Source organism: Corythoichthys intestinalis, chromosome 20, assembly GCF_030265065.1.
Source record: "Corythoichthys intestinalis isolate RoL2023-P3 chromosome 20, ASM3026506v1, whole genome shotgun sequence".
NCBI lineage: Eukaryota > Metazoa > Chordata > Actinopteri > Syngnathiformes > Syngnathidae > Corythoichthys > Corythoichthys intestinalis.
In genome coordinates this window covers 1,176,334-1,199,259 of record NC_080414.1, presented here as the reverse complement: position 1 = coordinate 1,199,259, position 22,926 = coordinate 1,176,334, and the positions used below count along the sequence as shown (strand labels likewise).

General features: G+C 40.2%; 1 protein-coding gene across 3 annotated transcripts in view; it reads left to right on the top strand.

Annotated features, from left to right (window-relative positions):
* Positions 1 to 294: 294 nt before the first annotated feature.
* Positions 295 to 22,926, top strand: part of LOC130908498 (RNA-binding Raly-like protein) — an 83,368-nt gene continuing 60,736 nt past the window's right edge. For 2 of the 3 annotated variants that reach the window (XM_057823960.1, XM_057823959.1), the window contains exon 1: positions 298 to 714. In XM_057823960.1, the coding sequence (XP_057679943.1) occupies positions 533 to 714 (182 nt within the window). In that variant the 5' untranslated portion in view covers positions 298 to 532. Of the gene's footprint in view, positions 715 to 22,926 lie in introns of all 3 variants that reach the window. The other variant, XM_057823962.1, reaches the window with a different exon arrangement.

The window sequence follows — 22,926 nt, the reverse complement described above, 5'->3', positions numbered from 1 at the left end:
TCCAATCAGATCTCCCGAGAACGCACGGGAGAAAAGCGCATCCGGCGGCTGGCGCGGACGAAAGCCAGTGAGAGGCGGCGTCATCTTTGGCACGCAAACAGGCGGCCGCGCGGGCATCCAGGCAGCAAGCGGGCGTCGCCATGGCGCCATAAGGACTAGGACTAGCCGCCGCTTCCTCCGTGGCTTCGGTCGCCCTACGCCTTCTCTTTTTCCTCCACCAGCTTTTACTCCCGACGCTCGGTGAGTACGTTTTTGCTGCTCTTTTTTTCCTTTTTCTTTTTTTTTTTTTTCTTCCCGCCGCCGCTGGTGTGTGAATAGAGCGTTGACATACTCGTGTTTTTTTTTTTTTTTTCCCTCCAAGTTTCCAGCATGCACTCGATCCGCTGCCTACTAGCGCACGCGGCACTTTGCTTTTCAGGCAAACGTTTTTAGTGGCTTGTGGTATTTCTTTTTTTTTTTTTTTTTTTTTTTGAAGGGGGCGGGTTTTTTTTTTTCATTCTTTTTTTTTTTTTGTATTTTATTCTCTGTTTCGATGTGCTCGGACTTGTCCAAAGCTTTGCTTTCCGGGACTTTTCCTGATCGTTCGTTTTGCTCGTCTTGTTTTGGATTTTTCATTTTTTCTTACTTTTTTATTCGCCGCCGGGAGGACCGTCTTCTTTTCCGCGTCCGCACGGATGAACAGACGTTCCCTCCCCCTCTCGCTCCCCCCTGCAGGTATCCGACGTTAATATTTGCGCAAATAAATTGGAGGAGGTGACGCAAAGGAGGCATTTTATTTTGTAAGGAGAGCCGCGGGACGGCTTTTATTTTGACAATGTGACTGGAAGGTTACCTGATAGAAATGAGTGACGGTGTGTGCGATATGCCATTTTATATCACAGTATAATACGTGTTTAATTATGACAGCTGAAACTGTCCTGCCACAAATATCAAATGCATCAAGTAGTGCTACAAGCTAAAACTTTCCACTTTAAACAGAAAGCAGCACCGTAGACTGCTGTATACATTAGCTTAATATCATTCATTTTTATGAGGCGTGCGACATTTCCGATTCTTCGATTATTTGCTCACACAAAAATACACACGGTCCCAGTGTGCTTTGGTCAGATGACACCAAGATTGAGCTTTTTGGCAACAAACACTCTAAGTGGGTCTGGCGTGCCACGAAGCATGCGCATGCTGAAAAGCACCTCATACCCACTGTGAAGTATGGGGGTGGGTCAGTGATGCTGTGGGGCTGTTTCGCTTCCAAAGGCCCTGGGAACCTTGTTAGGGTGCATGGCATCATGAAATACCAGGACATTTTAAATCAAAATCTGTTGCCCTCTGCCCAAAAGCTGAAGATGGGTCGTCACTGGGTCTTTCAGCAAGACCATGACCCTAAACATATGGCCAAATCTACACAGAAATGGTTCACCAGACACAAAATCAAGCTCCTCCCATGGCCATCTCAGTCCCGAGACCTTGTTTTGTTGGCAAAAGGGGGTTGTACAAAGTTTAAACACCAGGGCTGCTAATAATTGTGACACACATTATTTGATGTCAAATATGTGGGATTTTTTCCCCACTGAATGAATGCACTTGTATTGAAGGTTGGATTTTTCTCTTTTTTTTCCATTAAGGTCTCATATTATTTGAATTTTTAAAAAAAAATATTAGAAGCTAAAAAACACATCTTTTTCAGGGGTGTCAATAATTATGGAGGGCACTGTAGATGCGAAATGACAGACTTGCCGGCGTTAGTAAACAGCCGCCACCTTAAAGCAGTAGACTTCCCTGGAAGGCTGTTGTAGCGAACCTTCCAAACGAACCTAATGAACTTTTTATCTAAAATACTTCTAAATCGGCAAAATCTTGACTTTATCTTTAAATGATGAAACAGTTTTCAAACTTTCACATGTCAAAAGTATACTGAAGGGAAATTATGGAATAACAGGAGCAATTTGAACAACTTTAAAGGCAGAGTTACACTTCCTCGTCAGACCTGCGCCGTCAAGGAAGACCCGAGTTACGACCCTACGCCGTAGCCTGACGCGCGCCTCTCGAATTTTCTAACCTTCGCGTCGCGTAGACATGTATGACGTGGCGAAAACGGACTGTGATTGGTCCGCTCAGACTGTTGTTTCCGGTTTAGCGCCAAATCACTGCCATTGTAGAGTAGAATCGAACATCATTTTCTACACGCAAAAATGGACCAAGCCGACGGGAGTATCATCGAAGAGCAAGTCTCGTTAAGACATTATTGTGATTGCCAAATGGCAAGGTCAGCGATTGGGGGGAAAAAAAAAAAAAATGGAAGAACCACAGAGACGTGTGTGTTCGGAATCGAGTGGCCACACGAAGCGGTGACCCAGTCGGCCCAAAACTGCCGACTTTTTATCACTTTATGCCGTATTTTTGGTTGGTGCACTTCATCATTTATTGTGTACATATGTTTGCTGTGAGTCTGTGACTTATTTATGTGTCACACTTCAAGTATATGAAGAATAAAGCACAGATTTTGTGTCAAAAGAGTTGTTTTGACCTTTAATTTTCAATAACAGACAGTTCACACACGATACATCATCACTGATTGAGAGTGCCTCGGTGCTGTTTATGATAACGTTAAAATCAAGTGAACTTCCCAACGCAGTTTGGGAAGTTCCATAGATGCCAGAAATCTGCTATGGCTTCCCACTGGCTGGTTGTAGGACACGGCAAACAAATCGGGCTGGAGGGCTTTGCAGACCTTGAACGCAGTGCTCGACGCCAGTTTGAAGCTAGCCGCCACAGCTAGCTCTCTCCACCCGAGTCTAAAACTCTCTGTGCGCCATCAAAAGTCGGCCAGACCGCCTCGAAACCGTCTTCTGCATCGCCTGCCCCTCAACATTTATATGTTCAATATTTATTCAGTGTTGATGAGCAGAATATTTACTTTCAAGAGTTCCATCTTGCATTGTTTATTTTTTCTCCGACTAGCGGAAGTCAACAAGCATGCCCCAAAACCGTACAAACATAGCGCCACTAGTGGCTTGGCGGTGAATTACAGAGCAGCGTGTTCCCTCACCGCAGAACTATCGAATGTCGAATGACGCCGTAGTCCCTGCGCCGTCACCGCAACGCGGGAGTATAACTCAGGCTTAACGGTTGACTCACAACATTAAATGAATTGAATGCAGTTTAAAGCTGCTGATACAGAATGGGGACTTGAGTATTTTATTTACCGTTTTGAACTGTTAACTTGATACCAAAATAGTCGTTTATTTAAGCCTGTGAGGATGTTTGTACAATTATTTAGTGCTGCAACGATGAATCGATTAACTCGAGTATTCGATTAGAAAAAAATATTCAAATTAAATTTTGTTGCCTTGAGTATTCGTTTAATTAAAGTGGCGTTGTAATGGTTTATTTTGAAAGTGTTTGGATTTAGTTTTATTGATTAGGGTGGATACACTGCCCTCTGGTCTGCCTCATTTCACATGGCTGAATCCAACTGTTCCCTGTTAAGACCAACATAAGCTAAGTTTTTGTTTGAGCAATATAATTAGCCATTTTTTTGTGGGAATATGTGTCTGAACCATTTGTTGAGAGCATTGTAAAAATAAAAACTTTAGCATTTTATAACATTTAAGCTAGTCTACTTTTTCTATGTAGTTTAGCCAATTGTTCTTTTGTTTTACATAGATCCTCATTTTTAAAAATTTATACTGTTTGAGGCTCAGCTCGGGTATTTTAATTTTTCATGTTCCTTATCCGATTACTCGATTATTCGAACTAACTAGTCCATCGATTAATCGACTACTAAAATATTCGATTGCTGCAGCCCTACAATTTTTGTAACTAATGTACGAAACATTAAAAGCAGCTAATAGCTGGGGGTGTGAATGATCGATTTATAATCAAATCGTAGCCTCTGAATCGTAATCGACTCGTTAGGAGCCCAAAGATTCCCACCGTTAGTAATTATTATTAGGGCTGTCAAAATCATCGCGTTAACGGGCGGTAATTAATTTTTTTAATTAATCACGTTAAAATATTTGATGCAATTAACGCACATGCCCCGCTCAAACAGATTAAAATGACAGCTCAGTGCCATGTCCACTTGTTACTTGTGTTTTTATAGTGTTTTTTCGCCCTCTGCTGGCGCTTGGGTGCGACTGATTTTACCACATTGCACCATGAGCAATGTTTAATTACTGACATCAACAATGGCGAGCTACTAGTTTATTTTTTGATTGAAAATTTTATTAAAATGAAAACATTAAGGGGGGTTTTAATATAAAATTTCCGAGGGAGACCAAGCTTTCTCACACTGGGCCCCTACATTATGCTGCAAAATTTGTTGGTCGTCTTCAGACTTCATAATGCCATGCACACGGTCAAGCAGTCCAGTGCCAGAGGCAGTAAAGCAACCCCAAATCAGGGAACCTGCGCCATGTTTGACTGTGGGGACCGTGTTCTTTTCTTTGAAGTAGGGTTGTCAAAATTATCATGTTAACAGGCGGTAATTAATTTTTTAATTACTCACGTTGAAATATTTGACGCAATTAACGCACATGCCCCGCTCAAACAGATTAAAATGACAGTACAGTGTCATGTGCACTTGTTACTTGTGTTTTTAGAGTTTTGTCGCCCTCTGCTGGTGCTTGGGTGCGACTGATTTCATGGTTTTCAGCACCAGGAGAATTGGTGGTGCTGAACAATGGTGAGCTACTGGTTTGTTTTTTGTTTGAAAATTTTACAAAGTTGATTAAAACGAAAACATTAAGAGGGGTTTTAATATAAAATTTCTATAACTTGTACTAACATTTATCTTTTAAGAACTACAAGTCTTTCTATAGATGGATCGCTTTAACAGAATGTTAATGTTAATGCCGTCTTGTTGATTTTTTGTTATAATAAACAAATACAGTACTTATGTACCATATGTTGAATGTATATATCCATCTCGTGTCTTATCTTTCCATTCCAACAATAATTTACAGAAAAATATGGCATATTTTATAGATGGTTTGAATTGTGATCAATTACGATTAATTAATTTTTAAGCTGAGATGAACTAAATTAAAAAATTTTATTGTTTGACAGCCCTAATTATGATACATTTTTTTTGTAACTGAATCGGTAGTTTTCTGACATCCCAGCCCTCTTGAGGTACCACAATCCCCCTGAGTGTCGGTGTTCCTTCCAAGCGTTTAACTGTAGTCTTTTTATCAGCACGGAGTGAACCCAAAGAGGCCGTTTGCCGCCCCGGGCGCCGTCCACCAGGGCCAATTAGTCACCAGTCACCCTCAAATTTCATCATTTGCGGACGTGTCTTCTCGCGACGGCTCCTATTACCCGTCCTCCTTCCGGGCCGCTTTCTGGTTATCTGGGCCGGTCGGTCGGGAGGAATAAGATATAGCGGACGCGTGGCCGCTTCACCGCGTGGATGAATAAAACATCTGCCGGCTTCTTGGCTGCAGTCATGCTAGCGCGTTTGCAACAATGCACAGCAAAATGCAGTTTCATCGGGAGTTAGAATTCATTTTTTATGCTTTTATTGACTCGTTCACTCATGTTTGTCTTTCGGCTGGATTGCTTCTGGTATGATAGAAATGTCGGCTTGTGACTAGTGTTGCACCGATACCATTTTTGTGAGTCCCGATACTGACACCCGCCTGAAAAAAATATGGCGGAAAACACTCAGGTGACTTGAAGTTCCGCTCTGAGACCCCCAATTTGGCCAACTTTCAAAATTGTCCTATATGCATGTGTGATACATCATTGGAAAGCTTAAAATCTAAAATTTTCCGGGGGATGAAATTTTTTTAACAGGAGGCCATTTACAAAAATAAATAAATAAACAGCAAAACCCTAACTGAAAGTGAGAGCACGCGAGAGCATAAATAAAGATGCCATGATTTTAATGAGATATTATCCTGTACTTACCTTGTTTTGATCCAAAAACTCCGTGTAGCATGTATCATCGAGTGTCAAGACACAGATGTGAATGGCCACAGCTGGATTTTTGGGGGGATTTTATGGGTGAAACATGATCATATAACAAGGGTCCCGATGCAGAAATCGCAGACATCAAGGAATGGTGGAGATGTTCTTTTTCATATATTTACCCTTTTTTTACATTTTTCTTTTTTTGGATCGATTATTTATCATCTAACATACCAGGGAAAATGCGACAGTAACAAAAAAATAAATAAAATTAAGCCATAGTTATGAGGTACAGTGGGGAAAATAAGTTTTTAGTCAACCACTAATTGTGCAAGTTCTCCCACTTGAAAATTTGAGAGAGGCCTGTAATTGTCAACATGGTTAAACCTCAACCATGAGAGACAGAATGTGGAGAAAAAAAAAACATAAAATCGCATTGTTTGATTTTTAAAGAATTTATTTGCAAATCATGGTGGAAAATAAGTATTTGGTCAATACCAAACATTCATCTCCATACTTTGTTATCTACCCTTTGTTGGCAATAACGGAGGCCAAACGTTTTCTGTAACTCTTCACAAGCTTTTCACACACTGTTGCTGGTATTTTGGCCCATTCCTCCATGCAGATCTCCTCTAGAGCAGTGATGTTTTGGGGCTGTTGTTGGGCAACACGGACTTTTAACTCCCTCTGCAGGTTTTCTTTGTGGTTGAGACCTGGAGACTGCCTAGGCCACTCCAGGACCTTGAAGTGCTTCTTATGAAGCCACTCCTTTGTTGCCCTGGCTGTGTGTTTGGGATCATTGTCATGCTGAAAGATCCAGCCACGTCTCATCTTCAATGCCCTTGCTGATGGAAGGATATTTTCACTCAAAATCTCTCGATATATGGCCCCATTCATTCTTTCCTTTACACAGATCAGTCGTCCAGGTCCCTTTGCGGAAAAACAGCCCCAAAGCATGATGTTTCCACCCCCATGCTTCACAGAGGGTATGGTGTTCTTCGGATGCAATTCAGTATTCCTTCTCCTCCAAACACGAGAACCTGTGTTTCTACCAAAAAGTGCCTATTTTGGTTTCATCTGACCGTAACACATTCTCCCAGTCCTCTTCTGGATCATCCAAATGCTCTCTAGCGAACCGCAGACGGGCCTGGACGTGTACTTTGTTCAGCAGGGGGACACGTCTGGCAGTACAGGATTTGAGTCGATTGTGTTACTGATGGTAGCCTTTGTTACTGTGGTCCCAGCTCTCTGTAGGTCATTCACTAGGTCCCCACGTGTAGTTCTGGGATTTTTGCTCCCCGTTCTTGTGATCATTTTGACACCACAGGGTGAGGAGGGAGTTGAAAGTCCGTGTTGCCCAATGACAGCACCAGAACATCACTGCTCTTGAGGAGATCTGCATGGAGGAATGGGCCAAAATACCAGCAACTGTGTGAAGCTGTGTGAAGAGCTTGTGAAGAGTTAGAGAAAACGTTTGGCCTCCGTTATTGCCAACAAAGGGTACATACCAAAGTATTGAGATGAACTTTTGGTACAGACCAAATACTTATTTTCCACCATGATTTGCAAATAAAGTTTTTTTCCACATTCTGTCTCTCATGGTTGAGGTTTACCCATGTTGACAATTACAGGCCTCTCTAATATTTTCAAGTGGGAGAACTTGCACAATTAGTGGTTGACTAAATACTTATTTGCCCCACTGTAGATATCCGTGACCGTTTTACAGACACGATTTTTTTCATTGTGACGTAATTTGTTTAAAAGTTTAAAATATGCGAGTGAATAATTTTTTGAAGTCATTTTTTTCTTTTAACCAAATATTACACATTAATTAATGATTCGAAGCTAAAAATGACAGATATTTTGAATAAAAAAAATATAATGACTTCCCTTCTTTTTATGGCTGGGTTGAAACAAAAGCAGTTGCGCGACGTCTGTAAACGGGGGTTTCCAGGGTAAAACGGCAACTAGAAATAGTTCGTGGGCTTAATGTGCCATGAATCTGCTATGGCAGCATATAGACATACTGTTCTATGAAATACAACTGTTCTTTTGGCTTAAAATACAGCATTTTTATTTTAAAGAGGGATGCAAGAGCAGAAACTGCTTTTTCAGTCATATACAAATTGTTGTTTTCTTTTAATACAAAATGACTATGAAGTCATTGCTGTCATGGCTCGTTCTGACACTGCTTTTTTGGCACTAGACGTCCAATCCATTTGAAGCAGGAGGCCCGGCAGCGAATTAATGTTCATTCATCCCCTGCCAGTCCAATCAAATGGATTGGACATATACTAGTGCAGAGGTCGGGAACCTTTTTGACCAAGAGAGTCAGAAAACCCGATATATTTTAAAAATATTCCCTGAGAGCCATACAGTGTGTGTGTGAGAATGTGTGTGTGTTTATATACTGTACGAGTCGGTTTTGTGATCACTTTTTTTTTTTTTTTTTTTTTTTTTTTCATGAGCGCATTTGAACGCATCATGCGGGAGACTGAGGGCATGCTCGGCTATTACGAGCAGTCGCCGAGTTGTGATTGGAATAAATCTTTAGAAAACAACAACGAAAGCCAGACTATAGACTTCATAATGAATTGACGGCTCAGATCGGTCATGCACTTCGCCTCACATTCAAGTAGGGGGCCGCCCACATCAAGAGGAGCTATTCACAAACACGCACGCAGCAATGTAACGCTGGATTTCGGTTGAAAAAGTATGAAAGCTGTACCCCATACAAACAGGAAGGATTGTCTCAGGAGTGATTTGTTGGAGGATTCAAGGTTTTTTATTATATTTTTTGTACCATGCGTGCATTTTGAAAAATTGTGAAAAACATCAATGGGAGGAATAAGCCGCTACTGCATTGGCATCATAGTTGCCACATTTACGTAAAATAAATGCTAACTGCACGTTTTTTATTGCTTTTAACCAAGAATCGAGACTGTTTTACGTCCATATCTATAAAGAATTCGGGGATTTAAGCATTTATTCATAAGAATTTTCACCGGAAAAGCTCTGTTTACATCAGGCGGCCGCTAGCTACATTCACTAACAGACTTGCATTGTACTTCGACATATTTACGTAAAATAAATGCTAACTGCACGTTTTTTTTTTGTTTTTTTTTTTGCTTTTAACCAAGAATCTACACTGTTTTTATGTCCATATCTATAGAGACTTAAGCATTTATTCACAAGAATTTTCAATGAAAAAAGCTCTTTGTCTGTGATTCCACTCAGTTAGCTTTGACGGCCTCGCCAACAATGCAGGCCCTGTATTTATCGACCCCGTGTCCCGTCAATACATAATAAAGTCTATGGCCTGACATCGGTACTTGGTATGTTACAATTGTTGTGCACTCACCACTTGGGGAAAAAAAACGAATAGAATGACTGGAGTGAATGACTATGACTTGAGGTACCACGCAGTTCACTTTTGTGGTTTAATTTTTATATACTCCAGATCACTCGGCATTGAGTTGGGAGGGGAACTGCTGAGCAGAGATTTAAGGCGCAAGACGAGCTCTGTAGTTACGCCCAGCTCCGTGCAATTCGCGACAGAAGGACCACCAAGGGGCACTGAATTGAAGCATATTATTGCGACGTATGTTTTGAAGGTCCAAGAAAAATGTCGTAATGGACCATCAGCTCATCACAGCTCGTTAATGTCAAATGAGCCGGCCGTTCCCACATTTAAAATTACGGGTTGGTGGAGAGCCAGATGCACTCATCAAAAGAGCCATATATGGCTCGCGGGACATAGGTTCCAGACCTCTGTACTAGTGATAAGTGATTGAAATTCACAGTAGAAGAATAATTAATTAATAATTGGATGTCTATCATCATCTTGGGTAGCGTGACAAGCGGTCCTTTTTTTTTTTTTTACTGTGGCATGCGTAACTGCCGGCCATCTTGGATAGGGCGACCAGTCTCTGTACCTCACGATACGATTTGCGTGATAGAAAGCTCACGATAACGATCATCTCACGATACAGCGATACAACAATTATCAGTACATTGGTCAGGAAAATCAGATATTCTACAAAACAACAAGCTACAGTGGTATGAAAAAGTATCTGAACCTTTTAGAATTCCTCACATTTCTGCATAAAATCACCATCAAACTTGATCTGATCTTCGTCAAAATCACACAGATGTAAAAAGTGTCTGCTTTAACTAAAACCACCCAAAAATTTATAGGTTTTCATATTTTAATGATCGTAGAATGCAAACAATGAAAAAAGGGGGGAAATAAGTAAGTTAACTATCACATTTCATATTTTGCCGCCCCACCTTTGGCAGCAATATCTTTAACCGGATGCTTCCTGTAGCTGCAGATCAGTCTGGCACATCGATCGGGACTAATCTTGGCCCATTCTTCTCTCCAAAACTGCTGTAGTTCAGTCAGATTCCTTGGAGGTCTGGCATGAATCGCTATTTTTAGGTCATGCCACAGCATCTCAATGGTGTTCAAGTCTGGACTTTGACTTGGCCACTCCAGAACGTGTATGTTGTTCATCTGGAACCATTCTGAAGTTGATTTATAGTGGACAGGGCAGCTTTAAACCACTCATCAGTGATTGGGCACACACCTGTCTTATATTGTTTGGTAAAAATTGGTTTCAATTGCTCTTTAAGTCTCTTTAGGCAGAGGGTTCACTTCTTTTTCCCCTTTCTGTCAATGTTTGCATGCTATCCTCATTAAAATATAAAAACCTTTTAAATGTTCGGGTGGTTTTAGTTAAAGCAGACACTGTATTTTCATCTGTGATTTTGACAAAGATGACATTTGATGGTGATTTTATGCAAAAATGTGAGAAATTTCAAAAGTTTTAGATACTTTTTCATACCACTGTATTTTTAATCCTCCTGCTGTAAATTGGAATGAGTTTATCACTCTTAGATGTCCAATCTGTTTGAGCTGGGAGGGTGGCAGCAAATGAACACTTGTTCTTTTGCCCTCATCCCTCCCACTTCAAATGGATTGGACGTCCATAAGGGTCAATGACAACCAATGATTGAATAAGGGCGCATTTCAGGCCTTTTGCTGTTGATTTTTAGTCACTTCTTGTTGATTTGGGGTCATTTATGATTAGGCAGTGACTCAAACTCAACAGAAAGTGACCTGTAAATGCTCTAAAATGAACAAAAAGTGACCTGTAAGCACCCCAACGATGTATCGATTCTCGGAAGGAGCATATTGATAACTTTTTGGGATTCAAAGTATCACAATGTATCACTATTTCAATATTTTGTCTCACCCCTATTGCACAGCAACGGCAGGTTATTTCTTAGACCTCCCCAATAACGTCATTTTAGTGCCATATCGGTACTGATGATAGTATTGGTAGCAGTGCAACAGAGATACAGTAAACATATTCAACGAATATCTCAAAAGTAATCAAGTTTAATTTTAGAAAAAACGTATCAGAACAGGTATCGGGAGCCAAAATTATGGTATTGATGTAACACTACCTGTTATAGTTGTACTGTATTTTGCCTTATTTTGATCCTTTGAAAGTGACGAATATTTTGTTTCATTGAATAGAAATTAGCGACAAAATTGTCATTTTCCTCCCAAACGAACATTTGGCAAAGGTTTCAATTAGTTTGATGTTGAAGAACTCCGCCATGTCGCCGTCCTAATACTTTTGCCAACCTAACGTATTTCCGGACACGGCCGAGCGGGTCGGACATCGATTGCGCCGAGCTGAAAGGCATACCGCAACGTTAATTTATTCATAGCGCTCGTCTAATCGCGCCGTTCATCACATGATGTGGAGAAGCGGCGTTCAAAAAAAGCAGCAAATTAGTTTTACGCGCCACCTATTGATCCCGCCCTCTTCATTTCCATTGTGTCCATGTTGTCGGGCCCTGAACTGGAATCATTTACATTTGCGGCTTGTTTTTTTTTTTTTTTTTTTTGTCTGCACCAATAACTCTCTGATAAGAGACGTCCAATCATTTGGCGTGCAATCATTCTGCCGTGAATTGAAATGAGTTTATCACTAGTAGGCGTCCAATTCATTTGAAGCAGGAGGGTGGCACTTTACTGCCATCCCTCCCACTTGAAATGGATTGGATATCAATGGCAGCCAATTGTAAATCGCTGATGCTCAGATCAAATCATACAGTACTGTACATACACATACATATGTACATTGTATATAACCTATTGTACTGTACTGTTTTATTGTAATATTTTGTTCTTTTGTGTCTTTTTGTGTTTTTCTGTTACCTGCCTAGGGACTGCGGATGTAAATTAGCTTTTTTTTTTTGCTACAATCTGGCATATTTACATCTTTTAGATGTTTATCAACGTGCACTGTCCCTAATAAATAAAATAATGAAAATATTGGTTTAAGCTAGAATTAAATTTGATGTCGATGCATTGACTTTGACACCAACGTCGCCTCTACTAACATGGCTGCCCTCAGGCCATGTTGGTAGGTGCGACGAAAGGTCTTTTCAAGCTTCTGCCTTCAATTGAAATGACTTTTATCATTAGTAGATATTAGGCCTGCACAATAATATGGTTTGAATATCGTCATTGTGATGTCACAGTGAATGTAGCTAGCCTGCCGTGTGATGTAAACAGAGCTTTTCCCCTGAAAATTCTTGTGAATAAATGCTTAAATCTCCGAATGCTTTATAGATATGGGCGGAAAACAATCTTGATTCTTGGTTAAAAGCAAAAAAAAAAAGGGCAGTTGGCATTTATTTTGCATAAATATGTCAAAGTACAATGCTAGTCTTTTAGTGAATGTAGGTAGTGGACGCCTGATGTAAATAGTTTTCCAGTGAAAATTCTTGTGACTAAATGCTTAAATCCCTGAATTCTTTAAAAATATTAACATAAAACGGTCTCGATTCTTGGTTAGAAGCAAAAAAAACATGCAGTTATCGTTTATTTCACGTAAATATGTCAATGCTAGTCTTTTAGTGAATGTAGGTAGCGGCCGCCTAAAGTAAATAGAGCTATTCCGGTCAAAATTCTTGTGAATAAATGCTTAAATCTCTGAATTTGTATAGATTTAAATGTAAAACAGTCTTGATTCTTGGTTAGCAGCACAAAAACATGCAGTTAGCATTTATTTTACGTAAATATGCCAATGTTAGGCTTTTAGTGAATGTAGGTAGCGGTCGCCTGATGTAAATAGAGCTTTTCCAGTGAAAATTCTTGTGAATAAATGCTTAAATCCCCAAATTCTTTATAGATATGGACGGAAAACAGTCTTGATTCTTGGTTAAAAGCAAAAAAAAAAAAAAAAAAAGGGCAGTTAGCATTTATTTTGCATAAATATGTCGAAGTATAATACTAGTCTGTTAGTGAATGTAGCTAGCGGCTGCCTGATGTAAACAGCTTTTCTGGTGAAAATTCTTGTGAATAAATGCTTCAATCCCTGAATTCTTTATAGATATGGACATAAAACGGTCTCGATTCTTGGTTAAAAGCAAAAAAAAAAAGTGCAGTTAGCATTTATTTTACATAAGTACAATGCTAGTCTGTTAGTGAATGTAGGTAGCGGCCGCCTGATGTAAACAGAGCTTTTCCGGTGAAAATTCTTGTGAATAAATGCTTAAATCCCTGAATTCTTCATAGAAATGGACGGAAAACTGGAGTCTTGGTTAAAAGCAAAAAAAAAAAAAAAAAAAGTGCTGTTAGCATTTATTTTACGTAATTATTGCGAACAATGATGCCAATGCAGTAGCGGCTGCTTTCTCCCATTGATGTTTTTCACGTTTCAAAATGCACGCATGGTACGAAAAATATAATAATTACTTTGAATCCTCCAAAAATATCACTCCTGAGACAATCCTTCCTGTTTGTATGCGGTACAGCTTTCGTACTTTTATCCTAAATCCGGCACTGAATGCTGCATGCGTCTCTGCGACCGACTGCGAATAACTGAAGCGGATTGTGGGATGCCTGGCCCACTGCTTGAAGGCGTTGTGCAGTGGCTGGCCAAATTGACCCGTCAATACAATTATGAAGTCTATTGCCGTCATGCTGTGGCTTTTTGCATTCGTCTTGAGAGCCATTTGCTGGAGTTGTGTTGTGAGCCAATTGCTGTCGTGTTGTGGCATTTGGGGCTCGTGCTTTTGCCGATTTGCAATCGCACTTTAGGAATTGGCGGTCGTGTTGAAGCAGTTTGCATTCGTGCTTTTTTTCTTCCGCAAAGCGTTTGCAATTGGGGTTCGTGCTACCCCAGAATGTCACAATGCCAGTTTTTTCCAATATCATTCAGCCCTAGTAGACGTTCAACCCATTTGACCATTTGTTCATTTGCCGCCATCCCTTCAACTTCAGATGGATTGGACGTCAATGGTGCTGAAACTTGCCAAACATCCCAGTTCAAATGGATTTAATTCGTTGCGAAAGCGAAACATAAAAAAAAAAAAAAAAAAAAAAAACTGATCTTGAAATTAGGAAATTTTCACTAGAGTTTGTTGGAAGGCTTCATTTGGACATTTTGTTTTGACTGTGCATTCGGGTGAAAACGTGGTGTTAGAGTCTGCGACTCAAAAAGATGTGAATTTCCTCTTTGGTGTGGGCCGGCCAGCGGGAAGGCTCAGGTGCGGGCGGACACCCCCAGGCCAAAAACATGTTGCCCTTCAAAAACATTTGGACAGAACGCTGACATGCAGAATACATTTCCTGTCCCAAAGTGGGAAGACGACACTTGACTGTCCTCTTCAGCTCGTCCATTTCTCTGCCACTTGTATTTATCCACCAAATTAGATTCCGTTTAACTGGCAAATGCCTAATATGCCTCCTAATTTGGGTGGAACTGATTGTCGTTGATGCCGATTGCTGATTTGACTTTGATGAGTACTTACAGCACCCAAAACTAAGGAAATGCATCAACATACTTTCAAACGTTTTAACAATTAACATTGGCTGCTGTTGACGATGATAGCTGTCCAATCCATTTGGACTGGTGAAATTGATTTTCCTTTTTTTTTTTACATGACAGTCCAAATGGTTTAGACATCTAGTGCCATCAATGGCAGCCAAAGTTAATTCATGAAATGCAATGAAATACCCATATTGGCCCGAATATAAGGCGGCCCTGAATATATGACGACCCCCTCTTTTTGAAGAGTCAAGTTTGAAAAAAGACTTTTTGAACACCAAATTCATTTTTATACAGAAAATAATGACAGTACATCCGAAACAAATGATGATAACAATATATTTGAGCGAAAAAGCATGTTATTTTGCCTCATTCAAATCTTAATATCTGAACATTTAAATATGTAAATAACTCAAGTGCAATCACATTCGTAAATGAATGGCTTCTGGTTTTTGAAATGTAAATAAACCAATCTACTGTGATAAAACAACAAAATTGCAATAACTGCATTAACCATCAAAGTGAAGTCTAATTGTAACTGTAGTTTTGAAACAAATCTGAATAAGGGAAAAACATTGCAATAAAATAATGCAAACTGGTTAAACTTGAGAGTCGCTGAGATTTGTCATGACAGAACATCGCTTCAATGATATCTGGCGCCATCTAGCGTCATGAATGGGTATAATGTCTAGACCGCGAATGTAAGACGACCCCAACTTTTTCAGTCTTATTTCAATGCAAAAAACACCGTCTTATATTCGGGCCAATACGGTATAATCCGACCAGAGGTTGCGCTAGACATTTTCGTTGTCTGTCATTTTGACTGACAGGGTCATAAAAATCCGGTCATAATCTATTTTTACCCGTCACTTAAATTTTTAAAATGTTAATGATGACATATTCAATAGTATTTAGTTTTCATTCATTTTTAATAAATATTGTAACGCTTGCTTGGCGGCGAAAAATTAGACACGGAAGCCGTGGTATTTTTCTCCCTCTTTTTACTCTGCTTACCGCCAACAACACCAACAAAACAACAACTTCACCCCCAAAGAAAAAGACGCAACTATATAGACCCCAATCACCAACGTCACACAATGATCTTAATTGTGGTTGTCAGCCCAAAATCTTCTAATTATATATTAAATGCATCTTACCAGATATAAAATGACTACTACATAGTCTGTGGTGATCGTTTGGTGCCCAGATTTCTTGTCGAATTACAGCAGTCCATCTCGCTCTCCTCTTCGGGTCTCTCAGAATACGGTAGTACTTCAAGTCTCTCCGTCTATCTTCTCTGTTACTGCAACCAACCGCCACACACGCCTTCACCATTTTGATTATTAATGTTAACGAGCAGAAAAACACGCCGTAATAGGAGGCATGTACGTAGCGGTAATGTGTAAACACGACGAGCTGACGGACAATATGGCGGCTCCAGTCAGAGGGGCGGAGTTGTGACGTCATGTGGTTGGGGTCTATACACAGGCGGCAATCTAGTCCACCAATTGGATGACGCGCTGGCACACCGGGTGCACCAATAAGAACCTCGCGTTGATGTGTCAATCACGGTGCCGCCGCCAGACCCCGGGAGAGACAATAGCTAATTAATATGCTCACTCGCCACCCTGTGGTCTGGGGTGTGAATTGCAACCTGTCAAAATGACGGACGGACTTCAGTTTTTTCCGTCACCGTTTTAAAAAACCGGTCAACGACGGAAAATATTCGGTTAACGCGACCCCTGAATCCGACACTAGGAAGTAGGGGTGTGACAAAATATCGAAATGGTGATATATCGTGATACTTTATATTCCAAAAGGTTATTGATATGCTCCTGCCAAGAATCGAGATTTTAAAAATTTTTGTAAAAAGGAACCAACAAGTTGCTACCAAAATCTTCCACCATAACTCTCTAGCACTCTAACGGTGCTCGACGACCAATCCATTTAGACTGGGAACATTTGTTCATTCGAAACCAGAGCATTCAGTCACTCTGTCCGATTTTCAGGGCATTTACAGGTCATTTCCTGTTAAGTTTTAGTCACTGCCTATTCATTTGGATGATTCCCAGGTAACTTCCTGTTCTGTAACTCAAAATAAACAGGAAGTGACCCATAAAATACCCCAAAATCAACTAGAAGTAACTGAAAATCAACAGGTATATGACCTTAAATGGCCCAAAATGACCTAATTGCCTGGCATTGGCTGTCACTGTCGGCCATAGACGTTCAATCCGTTTGAAGTGGGAGGGATGCCACCCTCCCACTTCAAATGGATTGGACGTCTACTAGTGTTAAACTCATTCCAATTCACAGCAGAAGCTTGTTTCTCTGTTAATTCGTTTGTAGAATATCCTAGAATGATTTCCTAACCAATGTATCGATAATCGTTGTATCTCCATGTCGTCAGATCATCGTTATCGTGAGCTGTGTAAATCGTATCGTATCATGAGGTAACAAGAGGTTCCTACTCCTACCAGGAAGCCCCATCCTAAAAAAAAAAAGGCGTCCTTTTAATTTGACAGGTGAGCGTCGTGTCCGTCGGTCACGCTGGTCACCACGGCAACCTTCTGGCCAATCGTGTACCGTCATGCCATGGCGCAGTAGCAGCAATCAATATTAGAGCAAAGATGCGGATGTTGATGAAATTGACACTTGATAAGTATTAAGTATTTGGTCAATAGCAAATGTTCATCTCAATACTTTGTCATGTACCCTTTGTTGGCAATAACAGAGGCCAAACGTTTTCTCTAACTCTTCACAAGCTTTTCAAGCACTGTTGCTGGTAGTTTGGCCCATTCCTCCATGCAGAGATCTCCTCTAGAGCAGTGATGTTTTGGGGCTGTCATTGAGCAACACTGACTTTTAATTCCCTCCACAGATTTTCTATGGGGTTGAGATCTGGAGACTGGCTAGGCCACTCCAGCACCTTGAAATGCTTCTTACGAAGCCACATCTTTGTTGCCCTGGCTGTGTGTTTGGGATCATTGTCATGCTGAAAGACCCAGCCACGTCTCATCTTCAATGCCCTTGCTGATGGAAGGAGATTTTCACTCAAAATCTCTCGATACATGGCCCCATTCATTCTTTCCTTTACACAGATCAGTCGTTCTGGTCCCTTTGCAGAAAAACAGCCCAAAAGCATGATGTTTCCATCCCCATGCTTCACAGTGGGTATGGTGTTCTTCAGATGCAATTCAGTATTCTTTCTCCTCCAAACTCAAGAACATGTTTCTACCAAAAAGTTCTATTTTGGTTTCATCTGACCCTAACACATTCTCCCAGTCCTCTTCTGGATCATCCAAATGCTCTCTAGCGAACCGCAGACGGGCCTGGACGTGTACTTTCTTCAGCAGGGGGACACGTCTGGCAGTGCAGGATTTGAGTCCCTGGCGGTGCATTGTGTTAATGATGGTAGCTTTTGTTATTGTGGTCCCAGCTCGCTGTAGGTCATTCACTACTTGAACATTATCGTCATGGAATTTTTCAGTCAGAACTGTTCAAATGGATTGCACATGGTAGCCAATGTGTTAAAATGAGCCCAACGATTTAAGAAATGAGAAAATGAACAAAGCGGCGTCACTTCCATTCGTTTCTGTGTCGGGGAATCCGAAGGTAATTGGACGGTCGTTACGACGCGTGCAAATGGACAGTAATTGCACACGCGAGTTCTGGAAAATTCGGCCCAATTAGCTGTAGGCCCGCGCCGCTAATTAACTCCGCTGAGCGTTTAAACAATTTCCGAAGCAATTTGAGCTCCGCCGAGGGACGGGAAGAAATTGTGGGCTCAAAAGCCCAGACGGGAGTCATTTGCATATTCGGACTTTCACGAGAGCACTCGAACGTTGCCTCGCGTGCTCGACGGCGCAAACGCGAATACTTCAGTTTTGCAATGAAATATTTGACAAACGGTCATCGAGTTGACGCTACTGTGCCGATGTCGGAAAAGCGACGACGGCGGCCGTTGATGGCGATAGACGTCAAACCCATTCGGACCGGTTGACAGCCCTCCAAGTTCAAATGGATTGGAAGACAAATGAAATGCGACAATGCACAGCAGGCTTAAAGCCTCCTGTCTTTTAAAGTTGAAATAAGTGTTATAAATGACATTAATGATGTTTACCTTGGCGCTTTAGAAATGTTCAGTAGCTGGAAATTCAACAGTGCCATTCATGCATGTGCTTTCAGCATGAAAAGGACGCTTGCTTAAAAAGACAAAAGGAGCATTTTAGACCTGTAAATGGCACTAAAACAGTGTTGTTGTTTTTTTTTACTTTTTCTGAGTCAGGGCACGTTTTTACATTTGGAAAAAAAAACTTGGCGGCACACCACAAACAAAAAATGTTCCAATATTACTTTCTGTACAGTATATTTAGTTATAAAATAATTTCTCACTGTCAAATTTGAGCCTGTTTAGATGAACACAAAGCCGATATCCTGGCAGGAATCTTAGTCAACAGATCTCAGTCTCTCTCTGTTTTTTTTTATAGCAGTTAGGCTTGAAAAGCTCATAATTGTCAGACGGGGACTTTAGCAATATCTTTAACCGCATCAGGGCATCCCGCTGACAATGGCTTTGCGGGCAGGTAGAATTGTCTCTGCCACAGTGGTGGGACGATTTGGATTTAGCAATAAGCTATCTGGCTTTGAGAGCTTTCTCATTTACCTTTATAGTTTTTCTCAAAAAAGTTGCCTGTTTCTCTGTGTTTTCACAGAGCGAACAAAATAGTCCATCGACTTGTTTTGAAGCGACGGCAACTGCCCATGTCGCTTCAAGAACTGCTCGGATTTTAGCCATCAGCCACCTTGCAGTCCTTGACAACCTGTAGGAATAAAACACAGAGGGGAGGATTGACGGTCGTCAAATATGGTTAAAATGGAAAGGACACTTTCGTGTACTGTATATCGAGCCTAATCAAATGAGGTACAGTAGACATGCTGGGGTCCACATTGCCGCGGACAGCATGGTGGCTGATGGCTAAAAATCCGAGCAGTTCTTGAACGCGAGAAGAGCAATACCTCGCTCATCTGCACATGACCGCAACCTTCTACCTACTCCTTCCTTCCTACTGCGACCCGACACCGTAAAAAAAAAAGTGATTTTTATCATTTCTATAATATATATTTCTTTTTAATATTTTTTCTTTTTTATGAAAATTTTAGATTTGTAATCATTTCAATAATGTATATTCATAGACTGCATAATCTATTGACAGGACGAGGGGTGCGGGGCCTGATAAATAGGGAGCCTGCATTGTTGGTGAGGCCGTCAAAGCTGACTGAGTGAAATCACAGAGAGCTTTTTTTGTTAGGGGGTGGTGTGGCTCAGTGGTAGAGTAGTTGTCCCCCAACCCGCAATTCTCCGCCCTGATGAACTGACCTAAGTGTCCTTGAGCAAGATACTGAACCCCACGTTGCTCCTGGTGCTGCGTCACCAGTAGGTGGATGGCGAGATAGTGTAAAGCGCTTTGAGCGCTTTGAAAGGTGGAAAAGCGCTATATAAGTATAACACCATAACACCATTTAAAAATTCTGATGACTAAATGCTTAAATCCCTGAGTTCTTCATAGATATGGACGTAAAACAGTCTCGATTCTTGGTTAAAAGCGAAAAAAAAATCGTGCAGTTAGCATTTATTTTACATAAGTACAATGCTAGTCTGTTAGTTAATGTAGCTAGCGGCCGCCTGATGTAAAGTGAGCTTTTCCGGTGAAAATTCTTGTAAATAAATGCTTAAATCCTCGAATTCTTTATAGATATGTATGTAAAACAGTTTTGATTCTTGTTTAATAGCAAAAACACCAGGCAGTTAACCTTTACTTTACGTAAGTACAATGCTAGCCTGTTAGTGAATGTAGCTAGCGGCCGCTGATGTAAACAGAGCTTTCCGGTGAAACTTCTTGCGTATAAATGCATAAATCCCCAAATTCTTTATAGATATAGACGTAAACCAGTCTTGATTCTTGGTTAAAAGCAAAAAAAAACAAAAAAACATGCAGTTATCCTTTTATTTCACGTAAATATGTCAATGCTAGTCTTTTAGTGAATGTAAGTAGCGGCCGCCTAAAGTATATAGAGCTATTCCGGTCAAAATTTTGTGTGGATAAATGCTTAAATCTCTGAATTTGTATAGATTTAAATGTAAAACAGTTTTGATTCTTGGTTAGCAGCACAAAAACATGCAGTTAGCATTTATTTTACGTAAATATGCCAATGTTAGGCTTTTAGTGAATGTAGGTAGCGGTCGCCTGATGTAAACAGAGCTTTTCCAGTGAAAATTCTTGTGAATAAATGCTTAAATCCCCAAATTCTTTATAGATATGGACGGAAAACAGTCTTGATTCTTGGTTAAAAGCAAAAAAAAAAAAAAAGGGCAGTTAGCATTTATTTTGCATAAATATGTCGAAGTACAATGCTAGTCTTTTAGTGAATGTAGGTAGTGGACGCCTGATGTAAATAGAGCTTTTCCAGTGAAAATTCTTGTGAATAAATGCTTAAATCCCCAAATTCTTTATAGATATAGACATAAACCAGTCTTGATTCTTGGTTAAAAGCAAAAAAAAACAAAAAACATGCAGTTATCCTTTTATTTCACGTAAATATGTCAATGCTAGTCTTTTAGTGAATGTAGGTAGCGGCCGCCTATAGTAAATAGAGCTATTCCGGTCAAAATTTTGTGTGGATAAATGCTTAAATCTCTGTATTTGTATAGATTTAAATGTAAAACAGTCTTGATTCTTGGTTAGCAGCACAAAAACATGCAGTTAGCATTTATTTTACGTAAATATGCCAATGTTAGGCTTTTAGTGAATGTAGGTAGCGGTCGCCTGATGTAAACAGAGCTTTTCCAGTGAAAATTCTTGTGAATAAATGCTTAAATCCCCAAATTCTTTATAGATATGGACGGAAAACAGTCTTGATTCTTGGTTAAAAGCGAAAAAAAAAAAAAAAGGGCAGTTAGCATTTATTTTGCATAAATATGTCGAAGTACAATGCTAGTCTTTTAGTGAATGTAGGTAGTGGACGCCTGATGTAACTAGAGCTTTTCCAGTGAAAATTCTTGTGAATAAATGCTTCAATCCCTGAATTCTTTATAGATATGGACATAAAACGGCCTCGATTCTTGGTTAAAAGCAAAAAATAAATAAATAAATAAGTGCAGTTAGCATTTATTTTACATAAGTACAATGCTAGTCTGTTAGTGAATATAGCTAGCGGCCGCCTGATGTAAACAGAGTTTTTCCGGTAAAAATTCTTGCGTATAAATGCTTAAATCCCCGAATACTTCATAGATATGGACGTAAAACAGTCTCGATTCTTACTTTTAAGCAAAAAAAAAAAAAACGTGCAGTTAGCATTTATTTTACGTAAATATTATGCCAATGCAGTAGCGGCTAATTTCTCCCATTGATTTTTTTTCCACCACGTTTCAAAATGCACGCATGGTACGAAAAATATAATAATTACTTTGAATCCTCGAGCAAATCACTCCAGCCAGTCTCAACTCTTTCCCTGACAGCAGCTGCCCACAAACGTGCCTGTCTAAAAATAAAATGTGTGACCGCAAGCCTGAGGAACCAAAGTGTCGGAGGGAATGTGGCTACGAGCGTTTACGCCTTTTGATTTCCCCGATGACGCAGCCGACGTGACATCTTTATGGGTTTGGCATCGGGGGCCCTTTAAGAGCCGCTTTGTCCGGGAAACAAATCTAGCGGCGTTGAAACAAACAGGTCGTCGCACCGCGTTTCAGCCAGCGGGCTGCTTACGTACAACCGAGATCTTTTTATGGAAAAAAATTACCCTAATTTCTGGAATAAAAGTCGTTTTTTTTTTTTTTTTTTTTTTTTTTTTTTTTTTAATTGTTTAGCGTCCTCTAAAGGGACATGGAAGATTTTTTTTCTGACAAAGCAGAAAAAGAAAAACAGAAGTAAAAAAAAAAAAGGTCGAAAGAAAAAAAAAATCACATTGAAGCAAAAAAAAATTTTTTTTTTTTTTTTTTACATCAAAGCAACAACAAAAAAAATCACATTCAAGCAAAAACATATATATTTTTTTTACATCAAAGCAAAAACAAACAAAACAAAAAAACACAGAGCCTGAGTTCTCTGCATTTGCTGTACATCCATCGGTAACCATGTAGCTGCCCGGAGTTTAAGCCTAT